We start from the raw sequence: 13670 nt of genomic DNA on the forward strand, positions 1-13670 counted from the left end.
TTCATTTACCTTTAGAAAGCGAGACCAGAAAAGATAACAGACAAAACTATAAAAAAAAAAAAAAAGAAAAAAAAAAAAAGAAAAAGAAAAAAGGACAATTTGAAATACATGAAGGTAGAGAGAATAGTATAGTACCCATAAACTACCCCCAAATTGACAATTTTTTGTCAATCATATTTCACCCTTTACCCCATGTATCTTTTGCTTGATTACATTAAAGCAAATCTCAGACATTTCAGAGAAAGTATTTGAAGCACGTTGTCATTGGAAATATTATTTAACTCAGAACCAGGTATTTACCATGTAAGATATGAAGATTTTTCTTAGCTATAAATTACCCCTTGTGGGTAATGTGCTTTTCATGTGGAGATTCTAAAATTACTTGTCATATGTGGCTATTTAAGTCAGAATTTAAAATTAAAAAAAAAATTTTTTTAATTCAATTCCTTAGTCATCCCAGCCACATTGTAAGTGTTCAGTAGCCGCAGGTGGCTAGCGGCTAATATGTTGAATATGCAGACACAGAACATTTCTGTCATTGCAGAAAGTTTTATTGGACCTCACTGGTCTAGAGTAGCTGAAAGCTCTGCAGTGCACAGAACTCTAAAGTTCCACACAGGAATATGTGTCTTATGAGGACTGATATTTCTCTTTTCTTCCCCGCTAGCTGCATTGTTGTGGAATTCACAACTATTCAGACTGGGAAAATACAGACTGGTTCAAAGAAACCAAAAACCAGAGTGTCCCTCTTAGCTGCTGCAGAGAGACCGCCAGCAGCTGTAATGGCAGCCTGGCCCACCCCTCCAACCTCTATGCCGAGGTAAGTGTGATTTCTTGGCCAAGACTTGACTCTAGCTTGGTAACCTGTTTTTCTCTGTGATTTGTCTTTACCTAGATCTTCTTTTCTATACTCTTTGACCTGTCTTTAATGCTCTTCTAGGTTGTTGTAAATTCTTTTTAAATGTATTGTCTTTCCCTCTGTAAGTGTTTGTTATTTTCATTTCTGCCACTGAGCAGTAATACTTGACCTTGCAGCTTTCACTTTTAAATGACTTCTAATGAGAATAACTGTGTTTCAGGGATGTGAGGCTCTAGTTGTAAAGAAGCTACAGGAAATCATGATGCATGTTATCTGGGCAGCGCTGGCATTTGCAGCTATTCAGGTAAGTGCAGCTAACCAAGGAGTTGTCATCAGAGTCTGCTGATTCACTGATGTCAGCTGTGCATGGTTTTCATCATTAAGTACGCTTAAAACTTTGTGTATATAGATAGATAATTTGTAAGTGATTGAGAACCAGCCACCAGTTACCAACACCTGTCATTTCCCGTCTCTAGACCTAGACCCAAGATGGTTCCAAGAAACCACAGATCTGTATTTGAGGGAACTCTGCTCTATTTTCTTGATTAGTGAGTTCAAAATACATACTGTTGTCCTAGTGTATTCTTGGGAGGTATTTTAATAGAAGCTCTCAAAATTTTAAAAATTGTACTGCTTTATTTCACTTTGGAAATGGAAAGCTTTATTTCAGTCTTCTTGTACTCTTTCTTCTGGTTCTCATTTTTCTGTCCTCAAGGGTTTTATATGTCCATATATGTTAATCAGGAACTGATCCTACAACACTAGGTTCTTAAACTGATAAGAGCAGTTTCATTGCTTTACAGAAAAGATGGAGTGAAGACCGAGGTTCTGATCTCTTCTGTATTTGTGGACTTAGTTTTTCCAGACTGACAGCTATCAAGGAATCACTTGGCACATCTGCAGGTGAACCATGCCATTATTGGTAGCTGAGGGGACTTGTTTTCCCAACTCCTACCAGTGAAAACAGTCTTTTTCCCATCTAGTAATGGCATGTGCAGAGTAGCTGGTGACTGTTTAATTACTTCTCACTTTACCTACTCCTCCTTCCCTCTCCCACCATATCCCACTCACGCACCCTCATCCTTATCCCTCACCTGAAAATAAGAATAAGAAAAAATAACTATTTTTTCGCTCAGTACAACTGCCTACAGTGCTAGTTTCTCAGGCATATACAATATATCTTAGGGATTATCTTAAACTCAGAATAGCCAATCGTTTGAAATGATTGAGAAGCCTTTGCATCAGATCTAGTTCTCAGAGTGTTCTTTTGGTGGTTCTTGAAATATGCTTCAGGCCTAGAGAACCTATTTTAAGAAAGTGTAAGTAGGGATCCCTGGGTGGCGCAGCGGTTTAGCGCCTGCCTTTGGCCCAGGGCGCGATCCTGGAGACCCGGGATCGAATCCCACGTCGGGCTCCCGGTGCATGGAGCCTGCTTCTCCCTCTGCCTGTGTGTGTCTCTGTGCCTCTCTCTCTCTCTCTCTGTGACTATCATAAATAAATAAAAAATTAAAAAAAAGTGTAAGTAGCTTTTAAGTGTTAGATAAAAACCAATATAATTGCTAGTTTAAGTGTAAGTTGCTTGTATTGCCTACTCTCTGTATATTTGAACAAAAGCTAGTCTATTTAATAGGAAATGCCTTTCAAAATGGCAAAGAGGTGATTGTTGACTTTGCTGGTATTCAAACAGCCCTGAAATGATTCATTAAAAAGCCTAGCTCTTTATTTGCTGTGGTCTCTGCCCTTCTAAGCATTTACTTTGTGGCTCAGCATAGCAGTAGTATGATGACCAGCAGGCATGTATTTCATATCGTTTCATATCTTGATTGTCTCTGCAAATATATTCATGTAGCTAAAAATAATGAAACATGAAGAAGGTCTCTTTTCCAAGGTGAAATTGTGGTATGTGCATTCTTAATGATTTTATTTGTGATAATAAATCACGTACTAGCATGCAGCAAAAAAGCTTTGAAACTGTAAGGTGCTTATGATCATGAAATACACAGCATGTATAAAGAAGACTGATGAAAATCATTACTTTAGCTATGTCCTTCATCTAGTTACGCTCATTAACCAGGCAGATATTGCTTCATTAAATATATTTTCAGTGGGGGGGGGGCTAATAAATATTTTAATTATTCTCTTAAGTATGCCTTCTCGTATGCATTTTATGCTTAAATCACCCTGATTTAGGTAATGGCTGATAAAGATTTGACGTGTTCAGTTTAGCAAAACTAAGTCAAAGATTCAGAGCTTTCACAGACTCAAAACCTAGTGGCTTTGAAAATTTGAAAACTTTGGTTTTAAGGGGAAAAAACATACATTTGTAATAATGAAAGAATTTCCCTAACATTTTTTTTAAAGAGTACCTGTAAATGTTCTGAACTTTTGATACTCAAAATCTGATTTAAATTGATGCCCTAGGTGTGGAAAAGCTGAGCAAAGGCAAAAACAACACAAGCATCAGTGATCTCTAGTGCTTGTATGCCCATCCTGATAGAGAAAGTTAGAGCTAAAGGACACTTGGAGAGTCTGTTGTCCTTGTTTCCCTTGTTTTAAAGGCCATGAAAATGAGGAGGGGGTGGGGTGTGGAGCAAGGATAGTATGACTAATGACCATCAGTGAAGCTTGAATCCTGGCCCATTGTACTCTGCCTCCAATTACAAAGTGAAGAATTAAGGTTCTCAAAAGATTAAATTCCTCAATTCTGCTATGAAACCTGACAGTTAATTGCCACTTCATCTTAAGAAAATACACAGTGTAATTGCATTGAAATATCATTGGTACTTTCCTCCAGGTTCTAAAGTGAGGAAGCTCTAATAGCTGGTTTTAAATAATGCTCAGGGCGCCCGTCTGGCTCAGTCAGAAGAGCATGCGACTCTTAGTCTTGGGAGTTGTGTGTTTGAGCCCCATGTTGGGTATAGAGATTTCTTAAATAAAAAAAAACTTAAAAAAAAATAATAATGGTTGAAAGATGACTTTTGGTGGTGGTGTATCTGTTTGGTGGTGTAACTGTTTGAACCATGGTCTTTTTTTAATTTGAGTGTGATTTGTGGTACTGTTACATTACATTTTGTTCAAGTTCCAAGGCATACAATGAGTTTAGGAAGAAATTTTCTCATAAACTTAATTTACCAATAGAAGGCTCTAGTTCACACGTTAACAATCTGTAGGCCCTTTGGGCCAAAGCTATTCCACTGCCTCTTACTGTGTTAGCCACACTCCTTTAATATCATCTGTGACTGCTTTTGTGTTATAGTGGCAGAGTTGTGTGACAGAGACTGATTTTGTCTGTTGGTTCACAAAGCCTAAAATATTTACTGTTTTCCCTTTAAGAAAACATTTGTTGACCCTTGTCCTAGTCTAGTTAAATGATCTAGGCTTGAGTAGGACCAAAATAATGAAGAAAATCCTGAAAAATACTAGTTAATTCTTAAAACAGTTTTTTTCTTTTTTTAAGATTATATTTATTTATTCATGAGAGACAGACATAGACAGGGGGAGAAGCAGGCTCCCTGTGGGGATCCCGATGGGGAACTCAATCCCAGGATCCTGGGATCCCGACATGACGCTCAACCACTGAGCCACCCAGGCATTCTGCAACAGCATTTTTTAATATAAGAGAAAGATTTTTAAAATTTTGCTACACTCCTTATTTTGTTTTAGGTAATCTCCACACCCAACATGGGCCTCTGTCCTACAACCTCAGTATCAAGTCTCATGCTCCACCAAATGAGCCAGCCAGGCACTCCTGGCTGAAGATTTTTGACTTCTTTGAGCATAGCCAGCCTCTTAAATTAAGAAATGATCAATTAGGAATTTTATATCTAAAAGATCTGGTCATAATAATGGATAAAAATGTAGGTTTTGATTTGGCAATCTCTTAAGTATCTGCTGTGAGTAAGGCTTTCTGCAAAGTAGGGGGAAATGGGAATTGTCTTTGGAGTCTCATGAAGTTGGCGTGTCCTCATGATGGAGTGATCAAGAGCAAACTGTCACAGAGGATTGTTTCTCAGGGCCAGGCTGCCTTTTTTTCTGGTCGGTCAAGTGTGAAAGAGGTTGAGCCTGCTGTTTTCTTCCTGCTGTTTCTTGATTGCCAGTTATTCATTAAAATGAGTTAAAATACATAAGTAACACTTTAGATTGAGCCCCCAGATAGTTAAAATCTAGTGGGTTGATTCTGACATACATTTAAAGAAATATTTCAAGTAATTTTTCATTAAAAATTTAAACCAAGGCTTGGGAAGCTAATTCTTGAATGGCTAGGTTTTGTTTTGTTTTGTTTTTAGAGGAAATTAATCTTTTTAATTTTTAAATCTTTTATTTATTTATTCATAGAGAGAGACAGACAGACAGAGACACAGGCAGAGGGAGAAGCAGGCTCCATGCAGGGAGCCTGACGGTGGGACTCGATTCCGGGTCTCCAGGATCACGTCCTGGGCTGCAGGTGGTGCTAAACCACTGCGCCACCAGGGCTGCCCGAGGAAATTAATCTTAATTGTTAACTTTTTATAGGTTTTACCCACTTGATATAATTTTTTTCAGATGATATAAATTTAGTGAAATGTAAGTCTCCCTGTCAGTCTTATGCTAGTTCTTGAGTCCCATTCCATATCCCTTCAAGTAGCAACCACTGTTACCAGGTTTCTGTATATCCTTCCAGAAGTAGTTTTGTTTAGGTGGCAGGTAAATATTTTTTATGTAAATGAAAGCTTATGGTATGTAATTTTCTACCTTGCTTTTTTAAAAGATTGAGTTAATTGTATATTCACATGCATTTTTTTTTATTAAGTAAACTCTGCCTCCAACATGAGATGCAAATTCATGACCCCAAGGAGAAGAGTAGCACATTCCACCAGCTGAGCCAGCTAGGCACCCCAATTCACCTGCAGTTTAAGAAGTAATACCATCAGAGTCCTTGTATGCTTTGTCCAGTTTCCCTCAGCGGTAATATTTTACAAAACTATAGTGTATCACAACCAGGGTATTGGCACTGATACAATCCACCAATTTTATGCAGATTTTTCATTTCTGTTTGTATTTGGTTCTGTATAGTTTTATGACCTGGTAGGTTCCTGTATCCACCACCACAGTCAAGATACTGAACAATTTTAACGCCGTAAGGATTCCACTTAGTACCCTTTTGTTACTAACTGCATCCACCTCCATCCTGTGCCTCCTCCTCCCATACCCTAGCAACCACTAATCTGTTCTCCATTTCTAAGTTTGTCATTTCAATGTATTATATAAATGGAACCTTATGGTATGTAACCTTTGGTTCCTCCTTATGTCTTACTATGGCTGCATAGTGTTCCATTTGGGGGGGGGGGGCATACTTTATAATTTAATCTACATTAATGGGCACTTATATAAGTCTTGCTATTACAGAAATGCAAGTAGCAGATGTCCTCTGTATGCATGTGCAAAGTCTATAGCAAAACTTGGTAGCTACAAAGTTGAGTCCATTGTATAAGTGGCTTTTTGATAGGTACTTCCACATTTTTCTCAGAAAACAGTGTTTCCAGTTTGCGGTTCCAAAACCCTGTATAACAATACCTCTTTTCCCATAATACCCCCTACGTAGTATATTCTAGAGCATTTTAATCCTTGGCAGTTTTTTAAGTCACCATTTGCCTCTCTATTTAGCAATTATTTTTTGTAGTTGCTTGCTGTTCTATTTAGACTAAGTGCAGATTAGTTCTCATGACTTGAGTATTGCAGGGAAAATTTTTATTGCAAGAAATAACTCTGGAGCTAAGATATTTCCAATTGTTGGAAAATTTTAGTAATCAGTGAAATTTCAGTATAGCAGAGCTTTGGAAGCAGACCTGTAGTACTGTACTAGTGATAAGGTTTGGACTCTAAGAAGTTAATGTGTAGAGCTTAATGCTTGTAAACAGACTCATTCTGAAGCATGAGTAGGGTTTTATCAAGCTTATTTAGTTGTTTTAAAATCAGTACAAGTTGACATCATTGAAATAAAAGTCAGGAAAAGAAATGATGCTTATTTCAGACCCCATTTGAGAATGCTGGCTCCTTCAATAGAAGTTAACCAACTGAAAGGAATGTGAGGGAAGTGGAATGGGAAAGAGGTTCCCCCCCCCCCCCCCCCCAGAAAATCAGTAATTTCTGAGCTTAGCATTTTTATTGCTCAATTTAACATTGCTTGGGAACATAATTGTGTTTGATTTTATAGCTATTCTGAGAATGTTTTGATGATGTAGTGAATGGAAATGTATTTCTTTCGGAATTAGATAGTAAACATGTCTAGAACTGGCTAAAGATATTTACTAAATTTTAACAATTTCCACTTTTAAAATGTCTCAAGGTGCTTTATGCTATTACTGTGCTCAGCAGATATTGATACAATGAAACCAGCAAGCATGAATGTCAGCAGCAAGTACATATATCAATGGGTAGAATATGGGCTAATTAAGGGCCGAAATTGGAGTGTGTGACTTCTGTACCACGGAGACTTCAGATTGAGGGCATCCTTATCTCTGTGTTGTGTCTCATTAGTTACCCTCCACTTCAGACTGAGAGAGCTGAGAGCTCGATGATTATGGATCAGGCACATTTTGTTGAAATTGATTGACCCCATGTGCACAGAAACTGAGACCTTTCGCTGCCGTGAAAAGTTAGAACGGCAATTAACTTACTCTTATTTAGCTCTCTGGTTACTATTTATATTTTGTAAGAAGTCAGATCAAAAATCCTAGAATCATTTTCTCCTTAATCCAGTTTAATCCTCTTGCTTATTCAAAATAACATCGCATGACTTTATTACAATTCCAGTTTGCTGCCACAGAAGGATTAGGGCTTATTAAAATAAAATAATGAAAGAAGAGTGACCTTTAAAAAGTAATGTGTCTGTAATACCACAGAGCCAAATCTGGATTTCAAAAATAGTAAATAATTATGAAAGAAATAAAAACCTTCAAACCAATTTCTTGGCATCAAGATTAGTTTTCCACCATAGGGCTTTTGGGCTGTTTATTTACTGTATTTTGTGGATTGTTAATAAAGCCTGTGTCCCCAGGTCCAGATGCCTGAAAAAACCACCAGTAAGTTTCCTTAATACATGTAGTCTTCATCGTTCCACTTCCTAGACCCTTGCTGAACGGACGGTAGCCACTGGCCAGTCACGTGTGTCCCAATTAATTTAAATTAATTTAAATAAAATTAAAAACATAATTCCTCAGTTGCACTAGCTACATTTCATGGTGCTCAGTAGCCCCATGTAGCTAGTGACTACCAAGTCTGTAAGCTCAGATACAGAATGTTTCCATCATTGCAGAAAGCTCTTTTTTTTAGAGCGCTGTCGATTGAGAACGGGATTGAGAATGGGGATGGCAGGAGGAGAGCCTTGTGATTCTGCTCTTCACATATTGTTCTTAGGTGTGAGGCAGGGAAACTAAAAGTTGGTTTCTGAAAAGATAATGTACATATTAGAAATTGCTTCTGTTCCTGTCGTCACTGCTTTTTTGATGTTTAGAGATCGCTGAACTTGGAAGCAGCTCCGTTGCCAACCACGAAATGTACACCGAGCCCTGAGAGGGTCTTCAGCCTCCTTTTTCCCCCTGTTGTTTTCTTCCCACAGCTGCTGGGCATGTTATGTGCATGCATCGTACTGTGCAGAAGGAGTAGAGATCCTGCTTATGAGCTCCTCATCACCGGTGGAACGTACGCATAGGAGAAGACGCAAGCCTCAGCTTTTTAGTCGTGTTCTGATTTGGAAGGTGAATTGAGCAGGTCTACTCTATTGGCGGCCTGAGTTCATCTAGTTAAAGCACACGGGTGTTGGACAAAGCAGCTTGGCTCTTCATGTGCCCACCTACTTCCCTGCCCACCTAAGAGTTCCTTTTCCTCTGTTCTAGCTGACTCTCCGTGTTCCTAAGTTCTTAAGTATGGCAGTTTATGTTCTAATTTCAGAACCATTTGCAGGTTGCATAGTGTGGGAGAATCAAAAGAGGGCCTAGGCCTGCTTCTGTTAGGTCCCTGCAGTAACGGGGCTGCTGCCGGAGTATCTCTGGGCCCTTCCAGTCTGCATGGTGGAGAACTCTGGGCCAAAGGTGCTTGGGGGGAGAGGGAGGAAACCAGCTGCAGTGAAAGTTAACACCAGACGGTGCCCCTCGTCAGTGTCCTTTTAAAAAAAAACATATACTGTAGTTCAGTAAGATAGCAACTGTATAAAATTGCTAAAATAGATTTTAGAATCATACAGTGTGTCTCTTGGTTCATCTTCAAAATCAGACTGATCTTTGAAACTAGCAGTTTTTAATCAAAGCTGGCTTTATAGGAGGAGTATAATGTATGCACTACTGTTTTAAAACAATTAGTGTGTGTGTGTTTTTGTATGATTGAGCCCATTCATCGTAAGTCTAAACTCGTTAGCGTTAATGTACCCATGTAGACTAGCAAAGTAGTATGTAGATGTGATCTCAGTTGTAAATAGAAAAATCTAATTCAATAAACTCTGTATCACCCCTGAACATGTACTTTTTAATTATTTGGGGACATTTCAGTTCCCAAACAGCGGTGTAATGTTTTAAATGTTGGTGCTATCTGCAGTTCTTCATGATTTACATGTGTTTTAATTATATCAGTTGCCAAAGTCTAAAGGCCTTGGGATCCAGAAAACCACAGGTGCTTTTCAGTCCAATATATCCTACAAAGCACAGATCCCAATCCCAGGTGCCCATATCATGGCTTTTAAATACATCGGTGGGTTATTCCCTAAGAATAAGGATGTTGTAATTGAGCACGTTGAATACTGACACAATACTTAAACTTACCCCTCATGTTTCAGTTGACCTCACAACGTCCTTTATACCATTTCCCCTCCAGTTCCAGATCCAGTCAAGGACCAGGTGTTAGTTGTCCTGTCTTTGGTCTCCTTTAATCTGGAATGTTGCCATAGCTTTGTCACCTATGACATTGACATTTTGGAAAAATACAGTCCCTTCTTTTAAATGCTGTTACTCATTTTGGGTTTATTGGATGCTCCCTCTTGATGAGATTAGGTTTCGCGTTCAAAGTGGCGGGAGCACTATCCGTGTCGTGTGTCCTCTCAGGTTGTAACCACAATGTCATCTGCCCCAAAATGATGATGTTCATTTTGATCATCTGTGTATCGTTCAGGGTCCACTGAAGGGGGAAATATAAACAGGAAATGATGGAAACAGTTGCTAACTGTGGTAAAGATTAACTACCAAAAGGGGGTTTAAAAAAAAAGACCCTGGGACACCTGGGTGGCTCAGGTCCCAGGATCGAGTCCCGCATCGGGCTCCCTGCGAGGGTCCTGCTTCTCCCTCTACGTCTCTGCCTCTCTTCCAGTGTCTCTCATTAATAACATAAATAAAAAGACCCTAAAGCAGCTTAGTAGTAAAACAGCTCCCAGCCTGAAGGTCAAGGAAGAGAGGACAGGAACTGAGGAACTCAGAGCAGGGCCCTGCCAGTCTGAGGGTCGGGCTCTGGCAGGAGCACGCTGCCTGCCCTGTGACGGGATAAACCCCTGGAGGTGCCCACCTGGCTCAGTAGCCAGGAGAGCAGAGGACTGGCCCCCACGCCAGGCGGAAACGCTAAGTGTCCTCTCAGCCCGGCCATCCTCTCCGTGGCCCCTGCTGCCCAGCGGGCCAAAGAGACGCATCCCAGTGTGGCCAGGAAGGAGAGGAAGGCGGGTTTGGCACACTGGGTAAGTACTTGGTTAAGGTGGTTTCTGTTTCATCCCTTCCAACTCCCGTGATTTCTGGAGACCTACTACTTCACGACTGAATGTTCACATATCCTGTTCCCCACCAAACTTCCCCTGGGGTTTAGCAAATACTGGTGATTCTGGCCTGGCCGAACCTTCCTTAGGATGATTGTTCTAGATTTCGTCTTTACTGTGAGGGCCGTAAAGCACCGTTTCCGTTCTGGCGCCCCTTCCCTGCTGGCTTCCCAGTCTCCTCCCTCCCTTCTCCTCCAGTTACTGTTTATGTTCATTATGGACTGATGGGTTCCCATTTTTTTCCAGTGGTCTAGAGTTCGTTATTGTCCTTTTGTGTTTTTTGCTTTTTGGTTCTCATAAAGTTCCAGGTTTGGCCAGCGGTTGCCCCTTTAGGTTGTTTCCATGTCCTGACATTTTTGTTGAACACTTTTGTGATTTCTGACTTAAGAAGGTGCTCCAGGCTCTTGTCGTACCCCTGGTGCCTTGGTCCCTGGCACCAGCCGTTCTCATTACCTCGGGGATGTCTTTGCCGCTCATCCTGTCCTTGTCTTATTCTTTTAAAATTGTGTCCTTCCCCTTTTTTAGAAACAAAAGTAATGGTGCTTTAAGAAATGCAAATCTATAAAGACAGACATCGATAAAGAAAAAAGTACCCAGTAGGCAAGTTTAGCAATGATGTGTATCCTTGTATTTACATTTATAAAATCAGATTTGGTGTGGTATTTGGTTTTGCTTCTTGCCAGTGTATGAATTCTGTTCTACGAGGTCTTGTTTCCTTCTTCACTGTGTAGCAGGTTCTCTATCAGATCGTAGAATTGCGACATTTCTGCCAGCCGCGTGGACCCGTTAGTATCACGCTTCACTGGCTTACAGATTGAATCCGGCCTTGCTGCGGGGAACATCTCCAGATGCAGACTCTTAGGCATTTACTTTTTTTTTTTTTTTTGGTCTTTAACAACTTTTTATTGAGGTGTGCTGGGCACCTTTCTGGACGCGCTGAGCACGTCGCTAGTGGTGGGAAATGGACTCTCGCACGGGTCCTTCTCTCTGGAGGAAAGTTGATACAGAAATTATAACAAGATGGAGAGGTTTGTTTATCTCTGCACCCCAGCCCCTGGCACCTGGTGGGCGCCGCAGGTCTGAGATCAGTCCCTGCAATGCCGTCAGAATATGATTTCCTTTTTTTTTTTTCCCCCAAAGCCAAAGAACCCATCAGCCAGAAAGGTTTTCATCCCTGGCTGCAAATTAGAATCACCAGTAGAATGTTTAAAATGTTGATGCTCAAGCTCGGCCGGCAGAGAACGGGTTTCAGGGCGTCAGCATCTCATCAGGGGACCCCGCGGAGCAGCCAGGGGGAAGACCCACTGCCGGCTGGTGCGTAAGGCCTCCACGTGGACCTGAGGTGCAGCGGCGCCCTCCTCCCCGGGCTCTGCTGGGCGCCTGAGAGAAAGCCGCGAGCCCCGAGTCCTCAGGCCCCGCGAGCTGGTGGAGGGCGGTGCGCCCGCCTGCTGGTGGCGGCTTTGTCCCGGGCTCGCGCTGTCGCGTCACAGGCCAGGATGGCAAACGGCCGGGCATCCCGGTCCAGCCAGAGGAGCCGGTTCCCGTGCGGAGGTTGCAGGGCCTGGGCGGAGCCGGGGAGGCGGGGGGAGGCGGTGCTGGGCCTCGGGGGTAGAGGGCCGCTGCTTTACTCCGTGTCACCCTTGGGCGAGGACGGCAACTGGAGCCCCTGTCACCGACGGTGAAAGCAAGGTCCCGAAGAATGGCAGCGGGGAAGCCTGAGCCTGGCTTCGACGCTGACGTCCCGACTGCGGAGGCCGTGTCTAAGCGGGCCTCGTTAGGAAGACACCGGTTCCGCGCGCCGGTTCCCCCTGCCTGGCGCCGGGTCCTCGCCGCCTGGTGGCAGAGACGGTGGAGAAGGCCGCGGAGCCAGCGAGTCTTGGGCTCCTCTGTGGGCTCTTCCCCGGGCGACCTGCAGCCCTCGACTCGCGTCCAGTCGGCTCTGGCGCCCACGGTCCTTACTGGCGCCGCTGCCGCACCTGTCGGAGGTGGGGTCAGGGTCCAGGCCAGAGGTCTCGGACAAGGCTCTGCGGCTGGATGGAATGTTCGATGGAGACGACCAGGTATTTCCGGGGATTGAAGCGCTGAGCCCGAGCTGCTCTCCCGCTTCCCCCGAGGCTGCTACGAGGGCCCGTGCCCGGCCCAGGCCGCCCTCCTCCCCGGGCCCTGGTGCTCAGGCCCGGCCCCGCCCAGTGTCCCCCCCCCCCCCAGCCTCTGGCCCCCAGCCCCGGCGCCGGCGCCCCCTCCTACCACCACCGCCCCAGGGTGGCCGAGCTCGGGAGGACACCCCTCAGCCTAGCGCCGCCCGCCCCCCCCCCCCCCCCCCCCGTTCTCAGGCGCAGGCTCTGCCCCAGGAGCCTTCGGGACACCTTGTCGCGTCGCGTCCCTCCCGGTGCCTGCCGGTCTCGGCCGGGGCCGCCCGCAGAACCCTTGTAGACCCTTCTCCACCGGTCTCCCCGGGGAGAGCAGACCCCGCGCGGCCGCAGTTGTCTTTGCCAACATCCCTACTGAGGGCGTCAGACGTGTCGGGCGTGGGGTCGGTTCTCTTGTAGGAAGTGCCTTACAGGGGAAGAGGACATTTCCGGAAGGATCTCAGCCTCGATCTGATTTTTCTGAGAAGCCCGAGGCCCTTCCCCACCCCCGGCCCGGCTCGGTGCTGCTGCTTGGGCCCCGCAGCCGTGTCCCCGAGGCCAGGCGCCAGGCTTGCTGGGCCACGAGGAGGAGGCCTGGCCGGGGCTGCGGGGCCGCAGGACGGTCCCCCCCGGCCTGGGCCCGGGCTTTGCTGGTGTCACGGCCCGTCCCCGGCAGCGTCGTCGCGGCTCCTGCGGCTCCTGGTGTGGGGCCTCCCGCAGCCCGTGCGGAGCGTCGGACGCGGCGGAGCCGAGGGCCTGCCCCTTCCCGGGGAGCCTTCCCGGTCCCGCGCTGTCCCGGGGTCACCGACCCTCAGAAGCCTGTGGCGCCCTCAGCCTCGGGACGGTCCCGTCGCTGGTCCCCGGGCCGCTCGCGGGCTCCCTGAGCAAAGCAGGACCGAGGCCTCGGGGCCCAGTG

The 13670-nt window shown here is 44.5% G+C and overlaps 1 protein-coding gene across 1 annotated transcript in view; it reads left to right on the top strand.

Annotated features, from left to right (window-relative positions):
* Positions 1-9348, top strand: part of TSPAN3 (tetraspanin 3) — a 28162-nt gene extending 18814 nt beyond the window's left edge. Inside the window, exons 5-7 of the mRNA XM_072809828.1 lie at positions 668-820; positions 1080-1163; positions 8457-9348. Of these exons, the coding sequence (XP_072665929.1) occupies positions 668-820; positions 1080-1163; positions 8457-8549 (330 nt within the window). The 3' untranslated portion in view covers positions 8550-9348. The remainder of the gene's footprint in view (positions 1-667; positions 821-1079; positions 1164-8456) is intronic.
* Positions 9349-13670: the final 4322 nt, after the last annotated feature.

Source organism: Canis lupus, chromosome 32 (genome assembly GCF_048164855.1).
Source record: "Canis lupus baileyi chromosome 32, mCanLup2.hap1, whole genome shotgun sequence".
In the NCBI taxonomy this organism is placed as follows: domain Eukaryota; kingdom Metazoa; phylum Chordata; class Mammalia; order Carnivora; family Canidae; genus Canis; species Canis lupus.